The sequence below is a fragment of the Dermacentor albipictus genome, chromosome 8 (assembly GCF_038994185.2).
Source record: "Dermacentor albipictus isolate Rhodes 1998 colony chromosome 8, USDA_Dalb.pri_finalv2, whole genome shotgun sequence".
Classification (NCBI taxonomy): Eukaryota; Metazoa; Arthropoda; class Arachnida; order Ixodida; family Ixodidae; genus Dermacentor; species Dermacentor albipictus.
This window is the reverse complement of record NC_091828.1, coordinates 1806025-1820775: the sequence shown is the minus strand read 5'-3', so window position 1 is coordinate 1820775 and position 14751 is coordinate 1806025. Positions and strand designations below refer to the sequence as shown.

The 14751-nt window shown below is 45.9% G+C and overlaps 1 protein-coding gene across 3 annotated transcripts in view; it reads right to left on the bottom strand.

Annotated features, from left to right (window-relative positions):
• Positions 1-14751, bottom strand: part of LOC135911567 (MIF4G domain-containing protein A-like) — a 90870-nt gene that overhangs the window by 30946 nt on the left and 45173 nt on the right. For all 3 annotated transcript variants that reach the window (XM_065443891.2, XM_065443892.2, XM_070523040.1), the window contains exon 4: positions 7471-7633. In XM_065443891.2, coding sequence (XP_065299963.2) covers positions 7471-7633 — 163 coding nt within the window. The remainder of the gene's footprint in view (positions 1-7470; positions 7634-14751) is intronic.

The following is a 14751-nucleotide window of genomic DNA, read 5'->3' as shown; positions in this document are numbered from 1 at the left end:
CCGAGCCGTATTTAAAAATATTGAAAGATATCTATAGCGGCTCCATACCCACCGTTCTCCTCCATAAAGAAAGCAACAAAATCTCAATAAAAAAGGCGTCAGACAGAGAAATACCATCTCTCCAATGCTTTTCACATCGTGTTTACAGGAGGTATTCAGAGACCTAGATTGGGAAGAATTGGGGATAAGAGTTAATGGAGACTACCTTAATAACTTGCGATTCCGTGATGATATTGACTTGCTTAGTAACTCAGGGGACCAATTGCAATGCATGCTCACTGAGCTGGAGAGGTAAAGCAGACGAGTGGGTCTAAAAATAATCTCCAGAAAACTAAAGTAATGTTTAACAGTCTAGGAAGAGAACAGCCGTTTACGATAGGTAGCGAGACACTGGAAGTGGTAAGGGAATACATCAACTTAGGGCAGGTAGTGTCCGCGGATCCGGGTCATGAGACTGATATTATCAGAAGAATAAGAATGGGCTGCGGTGCGTTTGGCAGGCATTCTCAGATCATGAACAGCAGGTTGCCATTATCCCTCAAGAGAAAAGTGTATAACAGCTGTGTCTTACCAGTACTCAGGTACACGGCAGAAATCTGGAGGCTTACGAAAAGGTTTCTACTTAAATTGAGGACGACGCGACGAGCTATGGAAAGAATAATGATGGGCGTAACGATAAGGGATAAGAAAAGAGCAGATTGGTTGAAGGAACAAACGTGAGTTTATGACATTTAGTTGAAATCGAGAAAAAGAAATGGGCATGGGCAGGACATGTAATGAGGAGGGAAAATAACCGATGGTCATTAAGGGCTACGGACTGGATTCGAAGGGAAGGGAAGCGTAGCAGGGGGCGGCAGAAAGTTAGGTGGGCGGAGAGAGCAAGAAGTGTGCAGGGACAACATGGTCGCAATTAGTACATGACCGGGGTAGTTGGAGAATTATGGGAGAGGCCTTTACCCTGCAGTGGGCATAACCAGGCTGGTGATGATGATGATTGTGACAGCAGGAAACGTGGTGGGTGGATGTCTAGGATAATTACACCTGTCAAGAGACTAATGCGGCGATGCCCAGGGAGCTGCACAGGGCATTCAGCACATTCGACGCGGTGCGGTCCAAAAGAGTTTTTCGCCGCTACTTTCCTCTCTTTCACGGTCCTTCCACGTATATGCAGGCTCTGCACTCCCCCCCCCCCCCCCCCCCCTCCGCCTCCGAGGCAGTGTGCCAGACCGGAGCAACAGCAGCACCACAGCAGAGCGAAAGTCGAATAGGCAAAGAAAGCTTCACTTTAAAAGGAGGGTGCGATTTCTCCCCACGATGCCGGAGAGCGCCGCTGTGAAGAACGCTTCCTTGACCGCAGGAAGACTCTCGAAGTGGTGGGATCTGTGGACGGAACTCTCACTGCAATCGTCATCCCTAAGAAGCTCAGCACCGGCGAAACGAAATCCCATTGGAGCCGCGGCCTACACCGAGAGCACCCCTTTGATTGTATGGATGGACGCCATGAGCATCATCATAGGAACGGAGTGGTGCGTTACGCCACAAAACTGTAATTATATTGCGTAATGTCCCACCTATGTTAAAAGGAAAAAAAAGTAAAACAAAATGATACCCACGATCAATTCCCATAACCACAGTTTCTGATGCCCTATTGCGAACTTTGTTTCTGTATAACTCCGTTTTGTTGTATCCCTACTTTTCCTCCACCAATCTTCCCATCGCCTCTTACAAATCTCTATTGCGGACATGTCTACCTTGTCCCTGCTGTCGCTTAACCCAAGGGCTTCAAGGAGGCCAGTGATTCCGAAATTGACTGCTGGGCAGATATCTTCACAAACTGATACAAAAAGCTGCATCATTTCCCAGTCTTTACCACAGCAAGCACATACTTGTTCTTTCTTCTTATATGTCCCTTTATAATTACGTGTTCTAAGGCATCCTGATATCGCTTCGAAAAGTAATGTACTTCCCTTTGAGTTATCATAAGTTGTTTCCTTCCTAATTTGGTTTTCTCCTCTTAAGTAGTTACTCATGGCAGGTTTGTTTTCCATTGCCGCCACCCATGAGATTTTCTCACCCTCTCCGACTTTCCGCTTCACGCTCTTTGTTGCTGTGTTGCTCCCCCTACCGGACACATACTTTCTATTAAGCTTCCTAGTTTTTTTCCCTCCAATGTGAATCAAGGTTTCTCCTGTACAAAGACCTCAACACTCTCCCAGCCCATTTATTTTCTTTCATATTCCTCAGTCGTTTACAAGATGGAAAATAAGCTTTCATTTTCACTTTCATTTCATTTCTTCATAATCAAGTTTGCTATGAGCTTCACTCACTTCAAAACTTGTCCAGCCTAAATCACCATGCATAGCTTCATTTGAAGTCTTCCCGTGAGCGTCCAATGCGAGGCATCCCACTGAACTTGGGTTGCCATCGAGTCCTGCGTGTACCCCTGATTTAAAGGAACCAACCGCATTTGCAAAAATAATTCCTGGAACCCCTGGAACCATTGCATTTTTCCACATACACCGGAGAACCTCGTACCTATTGCATCCCCATAGCACTGTTTCCTTCAATATGGCCGCATTTCTCTTCTGCTTTACCTTTGTTTTTTGCTGTTTCCATACATCTATTGCCTTCGTTTATCCATATACCAAGGCATTTATATTCCCTACCCGAGGTATTTCCTGGCCCTATAGTGTCACTCTCTGTTCGTTGTTTTCGTGAATACCAGACCACGTAATTTTCTAACGCTAAATTTCAAATCTCACTTATCGCCTTCCTGTCCACAGATATTAGCCAGACGTTGCGCATCAATTTGCTTGTGAGCTAGCAATATAATATCGTCCGCATAAAACAAACCTGGAAGCTCCTGCTCTACTACTGTACCCGCCTGTTTCTATCAGAGATTAAACCGGATATTAGTTTCATCTAGCGCCCTTTCGTCCTCACATGTACGTCATAAAAAGCAGTGTGGATAAAGGCACCCCTGCGTCAGTCCCTTGTTAACATTAACTTTCTCCCAGCTCCTCATCCCTTGCCATTCAACGCAAATAGTATTTTTCAAATAAATCTCAGCTCGAAAGCTGTAGACAATCGCTGCCTAAGCCTTCCGTTTACAGAATATCGCACAAAATTGATCGCCTAACTTATGGCGCAACACCTAGCGACCAAATCAAATAACGTAAGACGCAAATAAAATTAAATTACCAGCTGTCCGCATCGGAAGATCGCAGATAATACTAGGAAATAAATGCGCGAATGACGTCTACAAAACAAATGTTTGTTATCAAACTAGCAACATCCGTCCATTATTACATCGTCCCCAAAGTACAAACAAAAATTGGGAGGACCCTTAAGCTTTAAGAGTGCAATTCCGAATCCCTCACTGCTCCTCACGCTTCCCGGCCACTGCAGCTTAGGTAACCGTAATGTTTACCGGGAAACGGTGACGGCGAATACTATGCACAAAGGCGAGCCTTCTGGAAGAAACGCGGCCTTTTGCGTGGGCCACGGATGGATAGAGACTTTTAGCTTGTACGCTATTCCGGTAAACGGGAGCGCTTTGGGCGGATTACCGGATGGTCGGGGCGTAAACGTGAGCGGTGAAGCCGCCTGGTGCTGTAGAGCTCAACCAGACAAACGCATAGCTAAAACTGCAGTAACTCACCATATCCTGCTTCGCCACCCGTGCAAATTTTTGGCAGTGGCGTATTTGTGAACACGATTACGCCACTGTCGAAAATTTACGCCAGCAGCTAAGCAGAATATAGTAATTAGCTCTGTGTTTGTGTGGTTCAGCTTTGCGCCACCAGCTGGCGCCACCAATCGGGCCGCTCAGGTTGGCGCCCCCGCTAAACCGGAAAACCGCCCGCGCTTGCCCGAATACCGACACGCTAAAAGTGTCTGGTGGATGGATGCTATGAGAGTCTCCTTTCGAATGGTGGGGGGGGGGGGTTGCGCCACCATGATCTCATTATATTGCCTAATGTCATACCTGTTTTAAGAAAAAAAGAAAAAAACCCATGATGAATTCCAATAACCAAAGTTTCTGAACACCTATTGTGAACTTTGTTTTCGTGTGCCTCCGTTGCTTGTCGTTTCCCTACTTTTTTTCCACCCGCCTTCCAATCATCATCATCATCATCAGCCTGGTTACGCCCACTGCAGGGCAAAGCCTCTCCCATATTTCTCCAACAACCCCGGTCATGTACTAATTGTGGCCATGCCGTCCCTGCAAACTTCTTAATCTCATCCGCCCGCCTAACTTTCTGCCGCCCCCTGCTACGCTTCCCTTCCCTTGGAATCCAGTCCGTAACCCTTAATGACCGTCGGTTATCTTCCCTCCTCATTACTAAATTATATTGCGGACAAGTTTACTTTCCCCCAGTTTTCACTGAAACCGAGGACTTCAACGAGGCCAGCGATTCCTAAATCGACCGCTAGGCAGATTCCAATGCAACATGCATCATCGTTTCCCTAGCTTTACCGCAGCAAGCACATGCTTCTTCTTCCTTCTCATATCTCGCTTTATAAGTGTGATTTCTGAGGCATCCTGGTCTCGCTTCGAAAAGTAATCAGCTTCCCTTTGAGTTATCGTAAACTGTTTCTTGCCTGATTTCGTTTTTTTCCTCTAAGTAGTGACTCATGGCCGGTTTTTTTTTCCATTGCCGCCACCCATGAGATTATTTCACACTCTCTGACTTTCCGCTTGACGTTCGTTGTTGCCATGTCGCTCACCATACAGGTCGCATACTTGCTGGTAAGCTTCCTAGTTCTTTTCCTTCGCTGTGAACCAACGTTTTTCCTTTACGAATACTTGAAAACTCTCCCAGCCCATTTAGTTTCTTTCATATTCCTCAGTGCGGACGGCGGAGGCGAGCGTCATCTGGAGGTGTTGCAAGGAACCAAATCTCAAAGGCTTTATGATCTCTGAGATTTGCGCGCGCCGGTAGTTGGCCATAGTCGCTCTGCGAATGGTAGCAATGGCGGAAAAGGGGGTTCGTGTTGGAGTTTCTGCGTAAGAGAATCACGTTTTTTGGTGTATTCACATTACAATACGACGCTTCGTGTCTGTGGGTTGTGTTTAGGTTGAACTTAACGATTTTTCTGACGCATGTTACTTTAAGGAATTCAATTCAGTAACATCTTTGCGCCACGCGGAGGTCCTGCGTGGTTGTTGTGCGTAATGCCTTTTCGCCGAGCGACATCCGACCCCAAAATGAGTTTTTGCGACACGGGCTTCTAACATTATCGTGTCATACTGATGACGTGACCTGGCGGCAGAACACCGCGCGTTCGTTGGCCTACCTTGCACCGTGACGTTTCACTATTTCTCCGAGTGACGTAACCCAGACCTAACAGCAAGAGAGAAGCGTTAAAGAACACGGCCCCAGTATTCGCCTGCAGCAAATTCGTCCTTTGGGCGCAACGAGATCCTCGCTCTGCCCGTTCTCAGCGTCACCTTCTTAACAAATGTGTGTGATTTTGCATCAACTGTGCCGGCTCCTAACAATAATCTTCCACCGAACGCAGCTGCAAGCACCAATCCTAAAGGCCACATCTGCGCCGGAAACAAAGCCCAAATTATGTCTGTAATTGCTTTACGTGGAATGTAATTCGTTCGGGCGCATCTTCTCTGAGCGAGCAGAGAAGATCCTGTGCCCACGAAGCGCGCGTGCACAGCCGGTTTTCGGGCGTAAAAAAGTTCGATAGGGAGGCAACAGCCAGGCTAATGTGCTAGTAGCGCCTTCGCACTAAAAGCAATGCGCACCTTTCCCTGCCTATATCAGAGCTTGTGATTGTGTACCTTGGTTTGCTCGCATTATAATTCTTGAATATAGTTAAGAATTTAGTGCTAGTCAACTTCGCGATATCTTTGGTGTCAGGAAAAGGAGCACGAATTGCTCCAGCGGCATGCCTATCAGGAAGCGAGATTCCCTACTACAGAGAAGCCATGAGCATTGCCATCTCTCCGAAGAGACCATACAAAGAACAGCACTCACAAAGCTACCTGATTTATATGTAGCTGTATCTGTACTACCCACAGTGGTGCCAATGGACGTCCGCGTTGTCAACCAAATTATTCGATAAAACAAGGAAAGCTGCCTAAATATTCTAAGCGCAGCAAATATCCGTCTTCACGCGCATAATTCATTTATTGAATTGAAACATGCCTTCTTTCCCGGGATGTGGCATGTCGTCTATAATGGCTGCTTGCCGAGTAAGGTGGGCCGGTCCTGATTCAATAGTAAACTTGGGCAGGTGCTGAGACGTGGTCCCTTAAAAGGCTGCAGAAAACAAAGTATCTTGCTCGCCACAATCTCTCTCTTTCTCTCTGATACTGGAGAGGGCGTTATGAATAGCGTCCCGATACCGGAGGCAGTGTAATCAAGGGTCGCGTACGTTGGGCATGTGTGGAGGGAGTTCTAACATCTTGGTGATTTGCCGGCCTGGCTCGTATCGCTAACTTGCGATGAGCGTTACAGAATCTGAATGGTTTTGTAGCTTTAAGAAAGCGCTTCGCGAAGTCATCACTTCATATCGATTCTAATGTGTGCCTTGCATTGGCGTTTTCAATTATTTTTTGCGGTGATTAAACTATATGTATGCTTACTATTGTACATTTTATTTCTTCTGCTCACTGCGTCGGCACGCAATAAGTTGCGAGTGTAGCACCCATGCTGCGTTGTCTTTAATTCGTGTTTGTTTTGTTACGCTAGAGTGCCTTCATAAAGGAAAAAAACTGCCTGTGGTTTAGCTCTGGTTAACCCTAGTTGAATTGTGAAAGCAAGAGCTGCAAAAGCCGTCTCTTCCGCAGTTGACGAGTCACTCCGAGACGCGGCACGACTTCTTCTAGCCGCATCTTCGTTACGACGCTTCTCCAGTCGTGCGGCCCGTTCTTCTGGCGTCTCTTGAGCACGTTGCCTCTTCCTCGCTTCGTTCTGTCCTTGATGCGTCTCTTTCGCGCTCTTCATAACGACTAAATTATATAGACGAAATACAGTGAGGCGAAGCACATTATATATATATGTGTATATATATATGTATATATATATATATATATATATATATATATATATATATATATATATATATATCCCCGCGAGGCGACACCTCCTCTCCCTCTACCTCAGTGCAGCACATCTGGTAGAGCGAGCGGCGACGGCAGTGGCGTCGCCATCTGTTGGAGCGCAGCTGCGGCGTTGCTAGGCAACGGCGGCTCAAGGTCGTTCGTCGGCATGGCATATGGAATGCGGCATACGGCTGCCTGCGTAGGGCATACGGCGCTGCGAGCCGTAATGGCTCCCTGGCTGGCGTAGTAAAGCTTTCGCTTTAAAATATGATGACGACACATGAGGATGGGTTTACCAAGCGCAATGCGATCGCCAAGGCATGGCATCAAAACGGCGACTCGGAGCTCAGCAGCAACACTGCAAAGCCCCAGTGGTGAGCGTTTGTGAGTAATTCAAGCCGTACCTAGCAATGCTTGCTCCACGACGCTGAGTGATTTCTCCCGGCACGCAGGCTGCTCTCCGGAATGTGTCTTCTCGTCACTCCCGCCGCCGAGACGCTGCTGGACGGGGCCGCCGCTGTTTCCAGGCGGGCCATGCTGCTGACCGGCGCGATTGGAAGATGGACGCTGGGTAGAGACGGCACAGCTCAATGCCAGTCTACGTCTCTGCCATGTGGCTAATATTTTGACGCTGCTATAGAGTCCTCGAAACCGAGCCTTCGGCCAATAGCCAATAGATCCATCCGTTAATCGTAAAGCGCCCGCAAAGTTTGGTTTGAATCCGTAATTCGTCACTCGCCACTGCTGTGCTAAGAGAACGCGTATGCATATATACTACCTACGTACGTACAACTTTATATCAGCTGCTCTCGACACATTGCTCATATCCCGCCCACGTACCTTGGTATTAACAATTGTCAACAAGGACGCCTCTAAGCGGGTCAAGGTAGGCACGAAGCGCTGGCTTGCTGCTTGCAAGGTAAGAGTACAATATGTATTTCACATATAGTAACAACTTGAAAAGAACGCTATAACTGATTATTTTACTGCGTTAGCAACGAAAAAATACCCTTGATTAATTTTTCAAACTGACTATGTTGAAGGGGCCCTTCACTATAGCCTCAACACTACATTGAATGGTAACAGCGGCCAATAAGAACAGGTGCAATAGCCGACTTTCCCGTCTGGCTGTATGGCGCTGCTGAAAAGCGTCGAGTTCGCCGTTGGGTGGTCCTGGGTTCGAATCGTGTCATGGGCGCTTTTCATGCCGACGGCAATTATGTTGAAACTCCAGGCGTATTTCTGCCCTCCGCGTCGCAATCACCGTGGTGTTCTGTATGAAGTCCAAAGGGCATGACGTCGTATGCACGCGCCGTATGCTGCACGATCGAGTGAAAGCGTGCGACCCGACGACGGTGGCTCGTGGGCGCGAGGGATGAAAGCGGGGAGGAAGCGTCTTCCGTTCCGCGCAGGGGGGAGGGAGGGTGGCGCTCCACTCCGGCGGCAGCGACACGCGGGGCGGCCACGCCATACGCCGCTCGGGCTTCATCTTGGAAGTGAAATGCGATGACCACAAAGTCTAGCTGCACCGAAGACTAACAGCTTGGCGTGCGCTCTATTCTCGCCGCTTCGTTAGCGCTGAAGCGAGAGGCAGCGCGAAGGTCAATTCGCTCGCTGCTGCCGCGCTTTCTCCCTCCAGCGTTGTGACAGCGATGTGTGCGGTCATCCAGCAAGATATGTTGTTGATGTTTGATTGTGCATGTGTGACACCATGGTTGGTAATTTAGTTAGTAGGCGAATGTTTACAAGTTTATACGGCCGATAAAACTACTATCCATCCTTCATGTAGCTGTCTACTAATTTACTTCGCAATCGATGATTCACCATTCAGGCGAAATTGCGAGTTCTAAGTTGCTGCATATATTTTATTTTTTCATTTCACTTCTGCCATACGTGTTCTGTTGTCCAATGCTTCACCACCAAGCCTGACACGGAGAGTTCGAACAAAGGGAGCGAAGCGGCCCGTTGCGTAGCACTGGAGAGGCTGTGCTTGTGCAGATGCCTGTTTATTTTATCTGTTATGTTCAACTGCCTTTGTTTGTTTCTTGCGTTTGCTGTACTCCACTCCTGCAATAGCCCTGAATAGGGCTGCAGTATTTGAAAATAAATAAATACCGCTTTAGCAGCCGCAGACGAACGACGCGTTCTTACGTTGTTACTGTGCACCCCACTGAGCCTTCCCCACATAGAAAAACTCCGTGCGCATAACATGTGGTGGAACAGAGCAACTGTACATTGATAGGGACCGTCAAAATATATTTTTCAGCTTGATCAAAACTAGAGACAGCAATGATTTGGCTGAATTCAATAAATTGAAAAAAAAATCTCCTTAAACAAAACTTTACATAATAAAAATGAATCTATTTGAAAGAGCAAGAAGCCGTACTGATATTCTATGCCAGATAATTATTCGTTTACAACGTTCGGGCCTTAGCCAAACTAAGTAATTAGAGCTCGTAATGCATAACAAAATATTGAGGGATAAAGACCTCGCAAATAGTTTTAACAAATATTTCAGTACTTTTGTCTCAAGTAGAACACCAGCTGCAAATAAGCACTCCATATTGCAAAATACGGGCGCACCAAATGTGAAATCTGCGTTTCTCGACCCAACCACTCTCCAGGAAGTGTATTCAACTTTTAGGGGTCTTAAGAACACCAAAAGGCGCGATATTGATGACTTTCAATTTAGGCCAGGTGATTACGTGCTAGACGTTTTAGTACCTACATTTACTTTTCTATTTACTTTGTGCCTGTCCACAGGAGTTCTTCCTGAGAAAATGCAGCACGCTTAAGTTAGCGTGTTTCACAAATCAGGTAATAAGAATGATTTTTGAAACTACTGACCAATCGCTATATTGACTGTTACTTCAATATGGTTGGAAAAAGTTATCAGCAAGCAAATCATATCTTTCTGCCACAGGTATTATCTGTTCGTGGCTGAACAATATGGTTTTCCACAAGGTTTATCAACTGAACAGCCCTTATAAGCACAAAAAGAAATAATTTTAAATCGTTTTGAATAAAAAATGCTGACATTAGGTATTTATATTGATTTTTCAAAGGCGTTTGATAAAATACTCCACGCAGCTCTGTTTACTAAACTAGAGCACTACGCTTGCAGTGGTGTTGACCTAATCTCATTAAATATTGCCTAAAACACATAAACCAGTGCGTAAGCATCAAAGATAGAAGTGCCTTCTTATAAGAAACGAGTATTGGCGTTCCACAGGGCAGTGTATTAGGCCTCGTGTTATTCAACATCTACCTAAACCATACACTACAAATGCATTGGTGTAGGACGAATTCTCTGGTTATCAATGCTGCAAAAACAAATGGTGTCCTATTCAAACCAATTCGTAAAATAAATTATCATTGCTTAAAACTTTACTTCGGTGATAAGAATATTGAGGTAGGAAAAGATGTTAAAATATCGGGAGTTTTGCTATGGGGAGTTTTTTCAACTGAGATTCCCCTGTGCACGACGTTGCTAACAAAGTTGCCAAGGCATATGATGTTCAGGACAATGCGTTGGCGGGCTAGTTGGTGCGAATCCATGAATACTTTGTTTAGCGCGAAACGACAGACACAAGAAAGACGACAGGACAAGGCGCTACTCTCAACTGACATCATTTTATTGCGTCACTCCTTTATAGACCGCTCAAACAAGAGGAACATGCGCAGTGAGCATGAGCACCATGCGGTGGAGCCACCAACATCCGATACCAAGAGCGCACTCATGCGACAGAATCCAAAAAAACCAAATTCAGCGCTGTACAAGGTTAAGGAAGGCACACTAATGCACTGTGACCCCAATGACCGAATGAAAAATGCTTCCGATAACTCTCGGGCGGTGGTGTCACGGCTCATCTTCAAAATCGTGGTATCACGAAAGGGGTTTGCACTTGCATGTTTTACAATGCAGAGCCAAATTGGAACCTGTGCCTGTTGGTATGGATCGCTCATGTTCTCTAAGGCGCTCGTTCACACAGCGGCCTGACTGCCCTACATATACTTTGCCACATGACAAGGGAATCTTATAAACCACACCGACTCTGCAATCTACAAACTTCACGTGGTTCTTTTCACAATCAGGTTTTTTACTTGTTTTAGAAATATGGTTGCACAACATTGACAGTTTCTGAGGAGCGGAAAACACTACCGGAATTTGGTATCTAGTGGCGACATTCTTTAGATTGTGAGCCACTCTGTGGCAATATGGCACAACTTCAGGCCTCTTCTTTTGTGTGATGCAGTTACTCTTGTGCCGCTTCCCTTTCAGTTTTTGAAGCAAAACCTCCGAGACTGACGTCACCACCACACTTGGGTAACCAGCAGACTGCAGCCTATTTAACTGTGCAATGAAACTCATGTTCGCAGAGTGATGACAAGATTTCTTTAAGGAAGATTCTAAACACATCAAAGCAATAGCGCGTTTCACAGTGTTTGAGTGCACAGACGCGTAAGGTAAAAGTTCCTTACGTGCACGTGGCGAGTACATCCAAAAGGCGTGGCCTGTTTGTAAGGATAGCTGCAAATCTAAAAACTGGAGTTTACCGTCCCTAGATAGCTCATGTGTGAAAGTTAAACCTTTGCCATTGTCATTGAACAGAGTTAAAATATCAGCTACCGTCACGGAGCATTCGTTGTTAGTCTGTTTTATCACAACAAGAAAATCGTCAACATATCTAAAAATTTGAACCGAGTCATTGTTTAAGGCACTTTTAAGAGCGCGGTCGACAAAGGATAAAAAAATATTACAAAGAGCAGGCGCCACACATGAACCAATACACACACCATTTTTCTGGATAAAAAGGTTATTTTCGAACTGGATAAAAGTTGCACTTAAGTAAAATTCGAGAAGGGACATGAAACTTTCCGAAGGCAACCCGGTCACATTGCGAAAATCTACCTCGCCGCTTTCTTCGAAGCACGTCATCACACTGCGAAATAGCTCGAATAGTAAAGATCTTCGACGTCAACAGAAAAAATGTCGGCTACTGAATGGTTGTCTTCCAGAAAGGAAACAACATCGAAAGAATCTTTTATGCCATAAGGATCGTCAATAGTTAAATGCATCAACTGTTTTTGCAAAAAGCGGCTAACCAAAACCTGCCAACAGTTGTTTTCACTAACTATTGTACGGAAAGGCACATCCGGTTTGTGCGTTTTTGCAGTGAAAAAAAAAAAACTCTAGAGCAAGCACCTTACATTGTTTTACATCTTTCACAATCTTGGTGAGGCCTATATTTTCCAACAAAGAAATGGCTTTGCGTTTTACCTTCTGAGCTTTCTCATTTGCCAGAATGAAGCTCTTGTTGACAGCCTCAGTGGCTTTTTTGTTGAAGACCGCAGACGGAGCTATCACAAAACCGCCCTCTTTGTCACTCAGTAACAGCCGAAGCTCATTGTCTCTAAAGAAAGATACTGTCCTTTTGATCACAGCTGTCGAAGGTGGCGCGCTCCCGGTGACGGTCCTACGAAGGCAGTCCACCCAATCGAGGAGGCACCGCTCCTGGTCCTCTAGTTCTGCTTTCCTTGCGATGCGCCTGTTCAAAGCCAGTAGCTCATGTGCAGGAATTCTTGGTTCCGTGCTATACTTCGGCCCATTCTTTAACAATGCAGCAACTTCGTCGGGAAGCCTGACGTCACCGAGTACCTGGAAACCAGCGGTGACAGGTTGCATTGTTTCCTTTCTGCGCGAGAGTCTGTACCGGAGGAGTAGCAGCAGCTGTGTCCACCAGAATTCTGTAGTCTGAGTTGATAGACGTCTGTAGAAACGAAACTTCTTCCCGGCCACAATAGGTGCATTGCGCGAGTGGCACACAGCTCTCAACCAGTCGTACACAAGGCGTACCTGCCGCCAAATTTCAGAACGAAGAATCCGACACATTCGCCGCACGTGACAGACGGAAGGCCTGACGTTCCCGAAGAGACTCGCCACGTCTTGAGGAACATGTCGATTCTTCATGCAGAAGGTAAGCATCCTTGCACGGCACACAGCAAAAGCTATGTGACTGACCAGAACAGCAGGATCGTCAGTGTAAACAACTGTTGGCAGGTTTTGGTTAGCCGCTTTTTGCAAAAACAGTTGATGCATTTAACTATTGACGATCCTTATGGCATAAAAGATTCTTTCGATGTTGTTTCCTTTCTGGAAGACAACCATTCAGTAGCCGACATTTTTTCTGTTGACGTCGAAGATCTTTACTATTCGAGCTATTTCGCAGTGTGATGACGTGCTTCGAAGAAAGCGGCGAGGTAGATTTTCGCAATGTGACCGGGTTGCCTTCGGAAAGTTTCATGTCCCTTCTCGAATTTTACTTAAGTGCAACTTTTATCCAGTTCGAAAATAACCTTTTTATCCAGAAAAACGGTGTGTGTATTGTTCATGTGTGGCGCCTGCTCTTTGTAATATTTTTTTATCCTTTGTCGACCGCGCTCTTAAGAGTGCCTTAAACAACGACTCGGTTCAAATTTTTAGATATGTTGACGATTTTCTTGTTGTGATAGAACAGACTAACAACGAATGCTCCGTGACGGTAGCTGATATTTTAACTCTGTTCAATGACAATGGCAAAGGTTTAACTTTCACACATGAGCTATCTAGGGACGGTAAACTCCAGTTTTTAGATTCGCAGCTATCCTTACAAACAGGCCACGCCTTTTGGATGTACTCGCCACGTGCACGTAAGGAACTTTTACCTTACGCGTCTGCGCACTCAAACACTGTGAAACGCGCTATTGCTTTGATGTGTTTAGAATCTTCCTTAAAGAAATCTTGTCATCACTCTGTGAACATGAGTTTCATTGCACAGTTAAATAGGCTGCAGTCTGCTGGTTACCCAAGTGTGGTGGTGACGTCAGTCTCGGAGGTTTTGCTTCAAAAACTGAAAGGGAAGCGGCACAAGAGTAACTGCATCACACAAAAGAAGAGGCCTGAAGTTGTGCCGTATTGCCACAGAGTGGCTCACAATCTAAAGAATGTCGCCACTAGATACCAAATTCCGGTAGTGTTTTCCGCTCCTCAGAAACTGTCAATGTTGTGCAACCGTATTTCTAAAACAAGTAAAAAACCTGATTGTGAAAAGAACCACGTGAAGTTTGTAGATTGCAGAGTCGGTGTGGTTTATAAGATTCCCTTGTCATGTGGCAAAGTATATGTAGGGCAGTCAGGCCGCTGTGTTAACGAGCGCCTTAGAGAACACTAGCGATCAATACCAACAGGCACAGGTTCCCTTTTGGCTCTGCATTGTAAAACATGCAAGTGCAAACCCCTGTTTCGTGATACCGCGATTTTGAAGATGAGCCGTGACACCACCGCCCGAGAGTTATCGGAAGCATTTTTCATTCGGTCATTGGGGTCACAGTGCATTAGTGTGCCTTCCTTAACCTTGTACAGCGCTGAATTTGGTTTTTTGGATTCTGTCGCATGAGTGCGCTCTTGGTATCGGATGTTGGTGGCTCCACCGCATGGTGCTCATGCTCACTGCGCATGTTCCTCTTGTTTGAGCGGTCTATAAAGGAGTGACGCAATAAAATGATGTCAGTTGAGAGTAGCGCCTTGTCCTGTCGTCTTTCTTGTGTCTGTCGTTTCGCGCTAAACAAAGTATTCATGCATATGATGTATTCTCAAGACTTTGAGTTGTAGTCACATGTAAAATCAAATTGCTCATTTATAACGC